Here is a 16229-nt window from a genome sequence, read left to right as displayed (position 1 = left end):
GTCTTTGTTCCCACATAATGTTGACTCTGTCCTTCTCCCAGCTTGCAGAACTCTTAGGTAAGCAAGTCAAGTGTGAAAGACCTTGACCTCCAGCCCAGAGTCCTGCTATGTAGGACAAAGTGTCATTCATGATGCCTGGGGACTGGGGGTAGTATTTGGTACCAGCTGGCCACATGAACTTTGAGATAAGCAGATTCATTCCTTATCATAAATGAGGAGTAAGAATTAACTCCCTGGGCCTGGAGTCGCTCTTTTCCACATAATGCTCAGTGGAATGCATTTCATTAATTTCCCACATTTGAAATCTCTTGCTGGCTAAGACCAAATGGTAACTGTGACAATGGGAAAGTAAAGTTAGCAAATACATATCTTAGGCTCCCGCTTATCCTTCTGTTTTTGACACTAATTCTTTAAAATGAAGACACTTGAGTGTTTGAACTTCCATAGGTCTTGCTTTTCCAAGGAGGAACCCAGGTGGTCCCAAGTGAATTATCTGCAGTGAAGACCTAGAACCTGCTCCAGGTGAAATGTTTGTGAAGAAAGATGAAATCTTTATCTCTTCCTTGCTGGGGACATCTGTCAATCCCAGCTGGGACACGATAGGATTCCTCTTATGCCATTGGAAGAAACTGCGTGTCTGAGGCTCTGAGGCTGCCCTTGAAGGAAGGCAGACACGCCAGGGCAGGAGGAGGCCTTGGTCAGGGCTGATGGCTGTTGGGGATTCTTGGCCTGTCCCTGTGCTGACTTAACTATCTCATAGTCTCCAACAATGGCATTTTTCTGATAGAACTCTAGTGTTTGTCTGTCTCACTCATGACACAGATGCACACCAGGGAGGGAGGGACAGTGTTCTCCATGAGGACACAATGTGCCCAGATGCCTGGTCAAGGTTCCTGGGAATGTTGCCTTCTCGCTGAAGTTCCAAGGGTTTTATAGACTAGCAAGGAGCTCAGTGCAAAACGAATACCATCCAGGTTGAATGTTACCCTGGGCTCCCACCCTCTCTTCCCTTCATGCCTTGATGAAACAGAAGCGATTTTTCTGTGGTACATCCTAGTCCTACAAACAGCCATCCACAGTCACAATTACTAGGGTTAAACATTATTCACCTGCTGCGTGGCTCAGTGACTGCTGTGTAGTTTTCCACGGCTCTGGTGTTGGTTACATAAGTGCCTTTTGAGGAGAGACTGTTTTCTTTGTGGTCTGGTACTCCCTGCACCACTGGTTCCCAAGTATTAGACAAGATAGCACTGGATCCATCGTGACTAGTGGCTGTAGGCACCGTGTTTGTAGACCAATTCTGCTGCATCCTAGTCAGAAGAGCCCACCCCTTCCTTCTTGGAAGTCCTTACACCAGGCTGTGGGTCACAGCTGACAGTGCTCATCTGTTTTTCTGCTTCCAAACAGAATGCGTTTCTCCCATGCCCTTTCTTGAATCTTTTGGAAATTCAGGGGTGTGGCCTGGCAGGTGAGCCTGCTCACTAGTTGCTGCTTGGCTGCCATGGTCCCTACCTGGAGAAGCTTTCTGAGTACAAGGTCCCGCTTCCCTCACGCACCTTCTCCACCCTTGTCTGTTCCTTGGTGCCTGTGCTGGTTGCCTCGTGTGCACCCCTTTTAGAGCTCATCTGCTTCCGGCGGCACCACCCCCCCCAACTTGGTCTGGAAGTTTTGTAAAGCTCCCCAGAATCTTATGCTTCTATGATATATGGTATTTGGTTTTATTTTTGTAATTCCCTGGCTTTCAGACTTACGTGCTCCTTCTGGGGTCGGTCGGAGAAATCGGAGCTCGTTACATGAGTTTTAGTTCCCGAGGAACAAAATCTTCAGCCCTGTCTTTCCGGTGGTTAATGCTAACTTTAAAGAGTTGGACTGCAGAGAACCCTGGCCTGATGATCAAGGGGCCCTCTTAGCCCCAGCCCAGCCCTTCTCGTCTGCTTTAGAGAGAAAAACAGAAATACTGCTCAAGTGTTCTCGCAGAAAAAGGGATTGGGGCTCCCACCAGAGGACCAGGCAGACAATGTGCATGGCTTGCCTTCTATGTCCCAGATACTGTGCTCAGATGCTTTACTTGGTTGATCTTAAGTCCTCTTCACCATGTCTATATGCATTTCCTATTCCAGGTGTACCTTTGTCTTCAGCTCAAAATTAAAGAAGTCACCCATGTTCTTACAGCTAGAAAGTGGTGATGCTGGGGTTAAAAACTGGGTTATCTCCAAAACTCTAGTTCTTAATAATGTCCTTTACTGCGACTTGAATGATATGGGAAGATAGAAATAAAAATATGAATTCCCTTCACATCAGCTATATACCCAGACATCTCTTTTAGACTTTTCATGACTAGAAATTACTCTGTCTTATAGATCTTTTCGGATGACCTTTCCTCTGTTGATCCCTTAATTTTTGAAACCTCTCCTTCCATTCCTTCCTTCTCCGCATTTGTCCTGCCCAGCCAGTCCCTGACACTCTACATCTCTCCAGCCCTATCCTTTGACTACTCTTACCTGCCAACTCATGTTGGTCTAACATTCCAGCTCTATGCTCATTGTAAGTATAGAAATCCTCATCTCCAAACTTTCTGTTTTTTAAACATGTCTAACCCCAACTTACGGTAAAAGTTACCACTTTCTCCTTCTATTCATGGACCCTGTGGTGAGGAAAAAGCCATGAGAAGCCATCCTGATTGGTCTACTGTCAATTAATGAGATTGGCCTATCTATCTAATAGGAAAACATTAACCCAAGTTGTTTCTTAGAAAATTGTATTCAATTTGTTGACTCATTGTAGTGAAGCAATGCTGTGGCTATTGGAAATCCTTTTTGGCCAGTGGTTATAAACTGACAGCCCAGGGGCTCAATTCTGTTGGGTTTACATGGAGTTTCTTAAAAATTTGAAATAGCTGTCAGCTTTTTACAGTGGGGAAATTTTGCATAAAACTGGATTTCCAGATTCTCTTGAGAAATTGACAGGTCCAGCATTCCTGGTTCCTATCCCCTCCCAGAAGCTGTCTCAAAGTGCTAAATAGCAGAGCAAATCCACAGGCCTCTCCTGACCCTAGCGATTTGCCAGTTTGAGCCCACTGGACATTTTGGTCCATATCCTCAGAGTTCCTGATTTGTCTTAGTTACTCTGCAGGAGAGATTGGAGCCAAGGTAAGTGACCTTCTTTTCTTCTTCATCTCATTTTTTTTTTTTAAAGGTTTTATTGATTTGACACAGAGAGACATCACAAGCAGGCAGAGAGGCAGGCAGAGAGCAGGGAAGCAGGCTCCCTGCTGAGCCGAGAGCCTGATGTGGGGCTCGATCCCAGGACCCTGAGAACATGATCTGAACTGAAGGCAGAGACTTAACCCACTGAGCCACCCAGGCGCCCCCCCACCCCTTTTTTTTTTAACTTCGGCCCTTGTGGAAATATTCTACCCATCGAGGTAAAACCCATTTCCTGTGCTCCCTGTATTCTTCCTTGATACACTAACACACTGCTCATTTTTTTCACAGAATAAAACCACCAGCCCTGCTTTCCCCCTCAAGCTGTTATTCCTGTTCTGTCCATCATCTGTTTCGAGATGTGTCTATATCTGTTGTCTCTGTTACTGTTTGCTAGCTTCTCAGGCCCTTCTCCATCCTGGACTCCTGTGTTCTAAGTTTAGTGACATGTTCTGTTTTCATTCTCTTTACCTCTTAATGTCATTTTGCATTGTCAATTACAATCTTGAAATGCTTTTCATTTTGACTGCACTGTAAAATCTCAGCCTTCTGCTTATTCCTTCTCTGCTTCCTCTTCTGATTGCCGGGATATAGGATTACCCCAGGCCTTATCCTGGGTACCTCATCCTCCATGTTCCCACTCGGAGGCTTTCCTTAACTCTGTGGCACACGCCCAGTCCTTTGTCCTGAGCTTCAGGCCCATACTCCCGTCACTCTTCTGTTAGTCATCAGGACATGGGCTTCTCTGACACCTTCCCTTGGCAACATCATACCTGAGTGGAAAACTCATTAGTCTCCTCGCTGCTATAATCAGAGTACCACAGACTGGGTAGTAGAATGTGTGTGTGCTTAAGCAACAGAGATTTAGTTCTTCACAGTTCTAGAGGCTGGAAGTACAAGATTAAGATGTTAGCCGGGCTGGTTTCTTCTGAGGCCTCTTTCCTTGACTTGCGGATGGCTACCTTCTGTGGGCTCACATGGCCTTTCTCTGGGTGCGTGCACTTCTTTCCTGTCCCTTCATCATCTCACAGGGATTACTGGGTTATTCCCCACCCTGTGACCTTATTTAACCTTCCTTATCTCTTTGTAAAGCCCAGTCTCCAAATACAGTCACCTCGAGGGTTAAGACTTCAACATCTGAATTTTGGGCGGGACACTTCAGTCCACACAGAAAGGGAGGCTAGGGTTTAACGGAGGAGAGCTCTCAGAGATGGGTAGCAGGAAAAACTGAGCTAAGGTCATAAATCCAAGTAACACGTGGCCTTTATGGAGCAGCAGACGGAATGGGAAGACGACTGCAGAAATCGAGTATCCTCCTAGCTCAGAACCGAGAGGAACCAAAACACAGCCATGGTCTGTGGCCTCAGGGGCGGCCTCAGAAGGCTGTACTGCGCATGTGCCGCTTGCCCCGCCCCCCGCCCCCCCCCCCACCTTTCTGGTGATGTGGGACCGCCGACAAGCTGCGTGGAAGTAAGGTCTGCAGAGGCTGGGGAGAGCAACAGGGACCCCCCCCCCCCACACACACACCACCGGGGGCTGCGGCCCTGTTGAACCTCCTGTTCACTGGTCACAGTGAGTGTATGTAAATAAGTATTTTGGACATCTGTGTTACAGAAACCTCCCTGTCTGTGGCCACCTCTGCATGGAGAAATTGGAGGGAACAGGATTGAAGAACTGATACACTCTGTCCTCGCTGTAGTTCCCCCACCACTGTCACCTCCTCTCTGTTCTCACAGCTGCCATCCTAGGGCAGGGCCTTCCTGGATAATCCTCACTGTGAGGAGGATTAGGCAACAGCCTCTCACCTGGCCTCCCCACAGAGCATCTTTGCTTCAGTTCATCCCACCTGCGATTCTTGGAGCCCAGCTCTGGGCCTGTCATCCCTCTGCTTATATGCCTTGAGCTCCTTGGGCTGACATTCGAGGCCCTTACAGGCTAATGTGTCACCATGACGGAAGGACACATTGGCTGCTGTCCCTCAGTCACGTTGAGTTCTTAACTCTTCCTTTACTGTACCCCAGCACGTTCCCACTTCCACAGTGGAGGTTTACATTCTCTGTTTAGAATGTTCTCTTCCTACTTTCATATCTGCTGAAATCCTACCTATCTGCTGTCAAGGTCTACATCAAGTCCTACCTAATCCATGGAGCTCTCCTGAGCTTGTGTCATGTAGGTCGTATGGCATTTATACTCTGTTCATGGTGATGGCTATTTTTGTATTAAAACTTTTCCTTCACTCCTATTCAACCACAAAGTCTCTTGAGAATAGAGGTGGTTTTTTTGTCTTTATCCCATCAACCACTGAAGAGTGTTTTGGATTTAAGTGTGAGGCAAGCACCGGTGGCATGGACTAATGAAATCAGCTTTAGGGTTCTAGGTCTTCTTGATGTTCAGGAGAAAGTTGAAGGACTTTTGTTCATGATGCTAAATAGACTTCATCCACTCCCATATGCTAACTGAAGAAACTAAGGCGGAGGGATGGGGAAGAGGTTGATAGGGAGCAAGAAACTGTGAGGTAGAGCTGGCAAGCATCACCCCTCCCCAGGGCCTCACAAGATGACTGGTAGAATCACAAGATGACTGGTGGGGCCTCAGACAAGGATGGAACTTGAGACTCTACCTATAGGGTGATGGGGGAGGAGGCATGGCCTCTGTGATGGTTAGATTTAGGGGTTGGGGTGTGGGCCCACACACTTAATTCATAGAGTAAAGAGCACATGGGAGCTGTTCAAGGTTGGTTTCATCCGTTTTGTTCTTTTTTTTCTTTTAAAATAAACATTTTATTTATTTGACAGAGAGTGAGCAAAGCAGGAGGAGCAGCAGGCAGAGGGAGAAGCAGACTCCTGGCTATACAAGGAGCCTGATGTGGGACTCGATCCCAGGACTCTGGGATCATGACCTGAGCTGAAGCCAGGCACTTAACCGACTGAGCCTCCCAGGTGCCCCCCTCTGCTTGATTTTGTTTGGCTCAGAGCTGGGACTTGGGGAGGGAGGCACGAGGCCCAGACTAAGGTCATCACACACTCCTATACTGTTGGCCAGGACATTGGCCATGGTCAGAGCTGGATCCCAAGGACCACATAGGGTGGCAATGGCCTCCCCTAACCAAGCTGCCCACTTGGTTTTTCATGTTGACTAAGGGTGAGCTTAAGGTGGCTGTTAATAGTTCACCCAACCTTTACATTCTCTCTGACCCATGAGGGTGTTATGCCAAGACTGAGGAGAGAAAACAGGAGTTAGGAGCAGCAAGGGATGGTTTTAAGCGCTAGTTTCTTAAGCTAGTTGGGTGGGAGTGGTTCTCAAAATGTGCATGTTCAGGTTCAAGCTGGGAGATTGAATCAGTAGATCTGAGGTAAGGTTTAAGCATCTATTTTTATAAATCTCTATAGGTGAATCTGTAAGGTGATGGGGAGGGTTTGGTGAGGTTCTGTACCATGCCTGACATGTAATGAGTTTTCAAATGGCAGTGAGATTTATTATTGCTGGCCTCACCTGAAGGTCTATGAATTTATACTGTTTGAGCTAAATATATCTGTTCCCTCTGATGAAACCAGATGGTGCCTTTGGACATGAGTGGATGACCCCCAGGTCTGAGATGAATGAAGATCCTATATTTTTTGCTTTAATTTTCTAGGAGCTGTCCTTTCTTTTCCTTCCTCAGAAGAATTTGATCTCACCTGACTTGTGTTTTATGTGATCTTTGGCGACCTCAGGATTCCTTTACCAAATAATACCTGGAAGCTCCCAGGTGTTAGACAAACTCTGTGTTAGAGTAGGGCAGTGTTTCAGAGACTGTTGTATTGGGAAATGCTTTGTGTTCTTATCAGGCTCCCACTGACCTTCAGACTCTCAAATACGTGTAGATCATGGATTTTTGATGAGCTAAGTGACTTTAAAATCCCTTCCCTCCTACCCCAGTTTCCTACACTGGGTAGGCTTGTGAGCGTTCATGCCTATGATAGTTTTTTTTTTTTTTTTTTAAAGTAGGCTCCACGTCCACTGTGGAGCCCAACACAGGGCTTGAACTCATGACCCTGGGATCAAGAATCAGACCCTCAAACGACTGATCCACCCCAGGTGCCCCTTTATGATAGTTTTTTTCTTTTTTTTAAAGATTTTATTTATTTATTTGACAGACAGAGATCACAAGTAGGCAGAGAGGCAGGCAGAGAGAGAGAGAGAGGAGGAAGCAGGCTCCCTGCTGAGCAGAGAGCCCGATGTGGGACTCGATCCCGGGACCCCGAGATCATGACCTGAGCGGAAGGCAGCGGCTTAACCCACTGAGCCACCCAGGCGCCCCTTTATGATAGTTTTTAATTAGAAATTTCCACATGCAGCCATTGTTAGAACAGAATGTTCTATTTTTTTTAATTTTTATTTTTTCTTGAAGTATAGTTATTGACACAGTGTTACATTAGTTTCAGGTGTACACATAGTGAGCAGACAACTTTGTTATGATATGCTCAAGTGTAGCTGCCATCTGTCCCCCTACAGTGCTATTCCAACACCACTGACTGTATTCTCTCTGCTGCACCTTTCATCCCCATGATGGCAAGCCTGTCTCTCCCACTCCCCTTCACCTCTTTTGCCCACCCTACCCCGTGCCCCCTGGCAACTGTCTGTTTGTTCTCTGCATTTATGGCCCTGTTTCTGCTTTGTTTGTTCCTTTTTTAGATTTCACATATAACTGAAATCCTACCCTGTTTGTCTTTCTCTGATTTATTTTATTTAGCACAATACCCTCTAGGTCTATTCATGTTGTTGCTAATGGCAAGATCTCATTCTTTTTTATAGCCCAGTGATTGATATATATATATATATATATATATATATAAAATATTTATTTATTTTTGTTACTGGTCATTCTGACAAGTGTAATATGATAACTCTTGTGGTTCTGATTTGCATTTCCCTGATGTTAGTGATTTGAGCAGCTTTCTGTGTGTCCCTTTGCTCATCTGAATGTCTTCTTTCTTTCTTTCTTTTAAAGATTTTATTCACTTATTTGGCAAAGAGAGAGACAGTGAGAGAGAGAACACAAGCCAGGAGAGAGGGAGAAGCAGGGAGGTTCTCCCTCAGAGCAGGGAGCCTGATACTGGGCTCAATCCCAGGACCCCCGGATCATGACCTGAGCCGAAGGCAGACACTTAACAACTGAGCCACCTGGGTGCCCCCTGAATGTCTTCTTTGGGAAAACGTTTATTGAGGTCCTCTGCCCATTTTTAACAATCAGATTATGATTATGATTATTTTGGCAGAACAGATAACTTTTTGATGTGCAAAGTGACAGGGCCAGCACACTTCACTGTAAGTCCTGCTGGCACAGGGATCAGTTGAATGGAGTCTCGCTGTGGCCCTGGCTAACCCTGCTGAGGGAAGTCCTGTAGCTTCCAGCCCCAAAGAGGCGAATGGAGGGCAAAATGAGATGACTTCTTAGCCTTGGCCAACTAAGCCGAACTCTCCTGGCTTTTTGGGTCTTGTTTATGTAGATCACGCTCCCCTCAGGAACACCTCCTGGCTTAGACTTCTGCTCTGTGTGAGGGGGTGTTGACTCGGGGTCAGAGATGGGCCCATGTTGATGGCTGCCTGGGAGCTGAGATGCCTTGGCCTGCCTTGGACTCAGAAGAGTCCCTAGTTTCCACCAGATATTTCTTTCCTAAGGAAAACAGCTCAGTAGCTTCAGTTCTTTCTTGTCTGGCCATCTCCAGAGGTCCTGCTTGTCTTCCTCTGTTGTCATTGTCCTACCTGCCCAACTTGTAAAGTATGGAAATATTACTCTCTTTTCTGGTAGCAATAATCTAGTTCTTTTGGAAGAAGGGGTGGGTCTAAAGGTATGATTAATAATTAAGAATGATTAAAAAGAACCCTGGCTTTCCACCCTGACCACCAGCCAGCACTTTGTTCTCTTTCCCACAGACAAGCAACTTTGTTGCCAAGAGTTGACTTTCTTCCCAGAGCTCAGCAGGGGTTAGAGCTTCCTTTCATTTCCAGTATTCTATTTTGGCTATCTGAACTGGGGGAAAAGGCTGCTGAAGATTTAACAGACTCCAGCATTTGATGACTGCTGGTACAGTATTATGGAAACCATATGCTTTCACTAGTTAACTCCCTGTTCACCATAGGGGTCCAGTCTGGATTTTCTCCGGAAACAGAAGATGGGGGCTGGGGGTGAAGAAACAGGAATAAGTATCTTTAAATACAGATGAGATCAGGCGCGTTCAGGGTGGTATGGCCATAGACAGTATCTTTAAATACTAAGATCCTTCCAGTTAGACCCTGTTTTCCAGAGTCCCAGGCATCCTCATCACGGAGCAGGGATAGTCTTGCTACAGTCATGGATCCCAGCCCCGACTTAGGGGCGGGTGTAACACCAGATGGACCCAGATCTGGAGCTGGACTAGAGCCAGGCTCTTTGGCTTCTAGTTGAAGTGTCACTTAGTGAGACGGCAAAGGAAATCGTTTTAGGGCACCAAGGGTCCCACGGAAGGCCTGGCTTTTGGGGTATCGATCTGCTTTTCTCTGTTGCTATGGTTGATGGGGTTAAATATTTCATCAGCGTGGCGTGGGCCCGGGCATCAGTGGCTGGATCTCGTGGAGGGGCTGACGTGGTGGCAGGAGCCCGAGGGGGCTCAGAGCGGTAGCCATCTCCTGGCCCGCACCCGAGGCTTCAAAGACAGATGCAGATCTGAGTGATTGCTGTCTGGTTGTTTGAAAACTTTCACCAAATAAATAAACAACTTGGGATTTTGCCAAGAAATAGAGCTTTGTCTTTCCTTGTGGGTCTCCTTGAAGACCTAGGAAAATGACGCCTCTTTCCCCTTCCCTAAACATGGGACTAGTCTGGCTGACAAAGAGTTTCACTTTCTATCCTCGTAGAACTAAAGAGGAAGCAATTACGATACTGTGGCTGACACCCAGGGTGTGAGATCGCTGAATTTTAGGGGTGGGTGCCTTAGGAAGGAGCGTGCATGTGCTGACCACAGACCATCTCCTCTTTTGGTGAAAACACAGCATTGAATGGCCTCTATTTTGATTATAAGGACATGTTGTGGATTTTGCAAGTTTTGGTTGAAGTTTCTCTATAATTACCCCCAAATTTCAGAGAGCCTTGGTTTTTTTCAGTTTTTAGTCCCATGAAATTGAAAGTTGAGAGGGATCTAGAGGTGAATTTGGACATAGATGTGGGTTTGAGCTGGAAAATGGAACTGATAACACACAGGCCAGATGCTCAGCCAAAAGAAAAATAAAGGTTCCGGGAGACCAGGTGCCTGCACGTGAGGAAGCCCCTCGGGTGCTGCCCAGTTCCCCCCAGTACCCTTCTTCCCGGTCTCCTTCCACAGCGGTGTCTTCCTGGCAGTGGGTCATGCTTCGAGAGCTTGCCAGTGTCCCCCAGGGGTGGCCGCTGCCCACATGATTGTGGCTTGACTTTTCTTTTCCTTGGAGATGCAGTGGGGAGGGCTCAGTCCCTGGGCCCTTGGCGAGAGGTCACTTGAAACCATGTCTCTTGGTTTGTTTTCGTGACTGCTTAGTCATTCCTGCCACTAATGGCGTGGCTGCCAGACTCAGCTGAGACGACTCCCTGCAGTGGCCAAGCTGTCAGGCAGTGGGAGCCTTTCTGCCTAGTTTGTACTGTGTGTCTCTGTGGGCATGAAGGTCAGAGATGGCTATCTGGAATCACTGTGCTGTGGCTGCTAGGGAGCCTGGAGCACTTTGCTGTCTCTCCTCCACCCCACCCTCCATGCTCATCTGTCCCTGTCCCTCTAGGAGGGAAGGGACAGACGGTTTATTCTCCGATTTACTGGTAGGCAACTGTGACGAGCCAAACATGGCTCGCCCTGCGGGCAGTGGCAGCAGCAGAGGCCAGCCTTCTGCTCCCCGCCTCCGCCTGGCACCAGCCGTTCTGGTCCCCACTCTTATTCACCTGTGAAAGAAAACGCTTCCGCCAGGAGAGATGGATGACACCAGCAGCAGCCTTCCCCGTAGGAAGTGGGTGCCCAAGCACACGCTGGTGGTTTTCACGCTTGTCCTTTCTTCTGTGGCCCAAGACCTTGCTCTGGCAGTGGGGCCAAAGGATGGGGAGGATGGATGGAAGTAGAGGCTGCTTCGGGTGGGAGAAGTCAGACCTGGCCACGGGAGTTCTTTCTCTGTGGGGCATCTCTACTCTGCTTGGGCTAGAGCTTCAGGGTCCTGGTCAACCGCTTTTCTATCTCCTCTCCAATAGATCAGGCCAGCTGTGAGGGCTGGTGTCTTTGTTCTTACTTGTTTGAGGTCTTCCTGATCCTGTCCTACCTCACCTGACTCCCACCCATCCTTCAGGTCTTAGGAAAATCATTTTCCCAGGAGGCCATTCTTAATTCTGCCTGTCCCATTCCCTACTCTCAACATCCTCTGTTATACTCTGCCTCATCAAATCCGTTCTTTCCTAGCATATCATTCACTATGTGTTGTGAAAATACATTCTCCCTGATATGGGGGCAAAGGATAGGTCTGTCTTGCCCACAGATTTATCCTCAAGTCCTAGTCCTTGGGAGGCTTGTCACCTATTTGAATGAGAGTGGGCTTGGATTTTCTTAAAAATTTTTAGGTCAGGGGCACCTGGGTGGCTCAGTGGGTTAAGCCCCTGCCTTCGGCTCAGGTCATGATCCCAGGGTCCTGGGGTCGAGTCCTGCATCAGGCTCTCTGCTCAGCAGGGAGCCTGTTTCTACCAGCACCCCCGCCTGTCTCTCTGCCTGCTTGTGATCTCTCTGTCAAATAAATAAATAAAATCTTAAAAAAAAATTCTTAGGTCAGGTATTTAGAGCTCCTTTTTTTTTTTTAGATCAGGGGACAGAGAAGAATTTAGTCTTAGACCTATTGAAACTGAAAAATCTGTGGTCCAGGATGCAGCCAAATACATGGGTCTGAAACTCAAATAAAGAGATCACCCTTGGGGAATAGATTTGGAAATCATTAGCAAGTCCCGGAAGGTGGCCTCCTGTGCCCCCAGTGTTGGCTGCAGTCTAGGTTTGGCATGGTTAGAAGAATAGGATTATGGGGGATGGAGGACAAGGGTTCTATCTCCAAGCAGATTTTCTTTCCCATGGGTTTATCCATTTGTTTTTCATCACAGAAATGGCTTCCACCTTCCATCCGCGAGAATGTGAACTGTCTAAACAAGAAGGGCAAAGCTATGGCTTCTTCCTGCGAATCGAGAAGGACACTGATGGCCACCTGGTCCGGGTGGTTGAGAAGGGGAGCCCGGCAGAGAAGGCGGGCCTCCAGGATGGAGACCGAGTTCTTAGGATCAATGGTGTCTTTGTGGACAAGGAAGAGCATATGCAGGTGAGTGGGCTATCTGGTGTTCTTCCTCCAGGATCTCTTTAGTCCCCACATCTCTACTGATTAGTTTTTGGGGTCGGCGGAGAGTTCCCAGCTGCCACTGGCAAGGCAGACCCCTTCATGGCCCTACCTTCTGCCTGCTACACAAGTCCCTTCCAATGAACTGGGAACTGTAAAATTATTCCTAGATTGAATAGTGTCAGAGTCCATAGGCATCATGTTTGCTATATGCCAGGAACTATGCTAGGCAATTTCATATTCATGATTTTGTTGAACCTTTATCACAACCCATGAGCTTCCATATCACATGCCACAGAAGAGGGCTCAGCTGCTCAGAGAACTTTGCTTGCTCATGCGTTCATGCAGCGAACCCATGGATGGTCTGACCTGCCCCAGTTCTCCCTACCACCTAGTGGATGTTCCTTCCACTATGCCATGCTGTTTCCATTAGCCCAGCTGGGACTGGGCCACAGTCTAGGTTACACTGTTGTAACCACAACAGTGCTAGAGCCCTGTCCCCTCCAGTGTGCCCCTGGATCTTAGGAGGGATGGGGTACAGATGGCTGGAGCCCCATCTGCTGACTCTTTGGGCTTCAGGGGTCAGCAATCTGAATCTCTAGATGCAGAGAATGAGCCAGATGGTGAGGATCCCCTATGGGGGCTTCTTGGTTAAAGTGATCTTTTTCTTCTTCCTAGGTTGTAGATCTAGTCAGAAAGAGTGGGAATTCAGTGACTTTGCTAGTCCTGGATGGGAATTCCTATGAGAAAGCAATGAAAAAACAGGTAGACTTGAAAGAGTTGAGTCAAAGTCAGAAGGAGCCGAGTTTGAATGATAAGAAACTGCCCTCTGTGGTGAACCAAGGAGCACAGACTTGGACCCAGCCACGGCTCTGCTACCTGGTGAAGGAGGGGAACAGCTACGGCTTCTCTCTGAAAACTGTCCAAGGTGAGCTCAAGGGTGGCCTTTCCTGAAGAAAGATATTATTATTGGTTAATGACTTCTTTGACAGATTTTTCAGATGCTCTGGCTGTCCAACTGCAGCTTCTCCCTCCCATCCTCCCTCCCTCCCTGGCCTTTCCCTTGCTTTGACAATTGCGCAATGAGGGATCAAAACACTGGACCCAGCCCAGGGCAGGGAGGGGCGCTGGGCACTGCTGTCCCCCAGTGTTTGTTGGGCTGAGCCTTGGAGGCTAGAGGGTGAGAGGGCTGATGCTTCTTTGTTATTCTTTCCTTTGTGCCTTAGGGTGAGGAGGGAGGGGAGAAGGGAAAGAAAAGGCAAGAAAAAGGAGATTCTTCATCATAGCTACTTTCGAATAGCTACTTTTTCACTTCTGAGTGCCCAGATGCTCCTTTATTCGGCAAATTCTGGAGCACCTGTTGATGAGGCAGACCCTGATCTAGTTTCCGAGGAGGCTATACTAGTCCCCACCCTCTTGTGACACTGAAGTAGTGCCTAGCCTCCCCTGCTCTGAGGTGCCTCTGTCTGACAGGAAGTACTAGAAGTACTAGAAGATCTGTTTCTAGAATTAATAGAGATGCAGCCTGGCTTTTGCTCAGTTGCCCGTGGTTCTGTGATGGTGTCTCTGTGATGTAGGCAGGAGACACAGAGGCTACATTAAGACTTTCGGGTTCGACCTTGAATGTTGCTCCTCCCACGTTCTTTCTGCTACTGGAGAAGCACGGGTCATAATTGAGTAAATCATAAAGAGCCGAGCAATAGTAGACATAAATTGTTTCCGAGTCTTATTTAACCTATTGCAAGTGATGTAAAGTAGCTATAAGAGGTACTTCTCGGGGCGTCTGGGTGGCTCAGTGGGTTAAATCTTCTGTCCTCAGCTTGGGTCATGATCTCAGGGTCCTGGGATCAAGTCCCACATCAGGATCTCTGCTCAGCAGGGAGCCTGCTTCCCTTCCTCTCTCTGCCTACCTCTCTGCCTACTTGTGATCTCTTGTCTGTCAAATAAATAAATAAAATCTTTAAAAAAATGTACTTCTTAAGTTTGTCCATTATTAAACATGAGAAAGGTGGTCAAGGGAAGCTGGGCGTTTCATAGAAGTCCATTATCAGCAAATTGGTGTAAAAGTTATCATAATTCAGGTTCTACTCCTTGGACTCTTGCGCTAGTATACATAATAAATGGTTTCGATTAGCTTTATAAAGAAAATGTCTCACTTATTTTGTCTTTATGAAGTTACCCTTTGACCAGGTTGAAATATTAGTATTTTGAAAGAATTGGCAGCATTTCTATAAGAAGCACCTAAGTCACATCATCTATTAATCCAGACTGACTGTGTGTGCCCGCCCTTCTGCGCCTCTGTTCTCTTAAGCCGGTATGAGTGAGATTTCGTGACTTCACTGGTCACGAATGGTTGGCGATAGTACTAATTAAAGAGGACAGAGTGGAACAGAAGCCTTCTAATTCCACAAAGGCAAAGAATGGGAGTAAGGCACAATGAAGCAGCACGGGCACAGCTTGGTGCTTTCTGCCTCAAGAGGCCACTGCCCTCTGAGATTCCTTCCTTGCATTCAGCTGGGCTCAGAAATTGTACTCGGATTAATAGAGACCAACCAATCAACATCCGTGTCAAGCTTTGTGCCAGGAGCTATAATTTTAATTCCAGATCAGAAGCCCCAGGCTATTTGAGTTAGCCTAAAAATCGGAAGTTGTAATTTTGCATTTTTGGGAGAAAACCCTTTATAATTGGACTTTCCATGAAATAGAGTTGTAATGCTTGTCCATGCCCTTTCAGGTAAAAAGGGAGTGTATATGACCGATATAACGCCTCAAGGTGTGGCTATGAAAGCTGGTGTCCTGGCTGGGGATCACTTGATTGAAGTGAACGGAGAGAATGTGGAAGATGCCAGCCACGAGGAAGTGGTGGCAAAGGTACAGCCCAAAGGGGACTTTCCTTACTTTTCACTCTACTCTTACTGGAAGTGACAGGAAGACACGAATGGCAATTTATGATGGGAGGATTATAGTGATGAGAGGTTAACCAACCCTTTGCATTAAGAGGGTCCAGACACACTAGTGGTGTCAGCAGTGTTAACATGGGCTTCTGGAATAAGGCCTTTGCTGGTTTCAGGTTCTTGGAGAAAAGCATTCTAAAGTATTGTTACCTTTAGCTTTTGGATCTTATTTGTACCTGATTGGGAGCCCCCTCCTAATTTATAACAAAGTCAGTGTTCTAATAAAATGTTTTAATACGAGCTGGCAGATAACCAATGTGGTGATGGATAGAAAGCTACACAGAGAGGGTATTGGAAGACATGTTGCCCCAAATCTTATGTTCCAGCACAGTTCCCTGACACATGGATAGCCCTCTGAGGTTTTCCTTTGTGGTCATATGGAACCTTGAAAACTGACCAACTTGATCTTCTCTTGGTAGAATAATTTTTCAAAGTAGACCTTTTCATGCTTTTCCAAGCTCCTTTTCTAGACTTAAGAACCTCGCTTAAGTACCTTTCTGGGTTTTCTGAATTCTAGCTCTCACTTGGATTCCGTTAGCATCTGTGTGGGTGAGGTCACACTTAGCAAAGGCAGACACAGTTATGGACATGGAGATAGTGTTGACCAGTGAGATGGTAGGAAAGAGTATCATAGTTTAAACTTGGGCCTTACATTCCATTATTTTCTACCGAGTCCAGAGACTGTGTGCCTCCAGGAAGAAACTTTCCTGCTTCCCACACTGTTCTTGGAGGTGGC

At 47.0% G+C, this 16229-nt stretch overlaps 1 protein-coding gene across 1 annotated transcript in view; it reads left to right on the top strand.

Annotated features, from left to right (window-relative positions):
• Positions 1 to 16229, top strand: part of PDZK1 (PDZ domain containing 1) — a 37491-nt gene that overhangs the window by 4315 nt on the left and 16947 nt on the right. Inside the window, exons 2-4 of the mRNA XM_044239071.1 lie at positions 12313 to 12524; positions 13218 to 13467; positions 15274 to 15410. Coding sequence (XP_044095006.1) covers positions 12315 to 12524; positions 13218 to 13467; positions 15274 to 15410 — 597 coding nt within the window. The 5' untranslated portion in view covers positions 12313 to 12314. The remainder of the gene's footprint in view (positions 1 to 12312; positions 12525 to 13217; positions 13468 to 15273; positions 15411 to 16229) is intronic.

This window comes from Neovison vison, chromosome 2 (assembly GCF_020171115.1).
Source record: "Neovison vison isolate M4711 chromosome 2, ASM_NN_V1, whole genome shotgun sequence".
Lineage (NCBI taxonomy): Eukaryota > Metazoa > Chordata > Mammalia > Carnivora > Mustelidae > Neogale > Neogale vison.
This window is presented reverse-complemented; position numbering and strand designations above follow the sequence as displayed.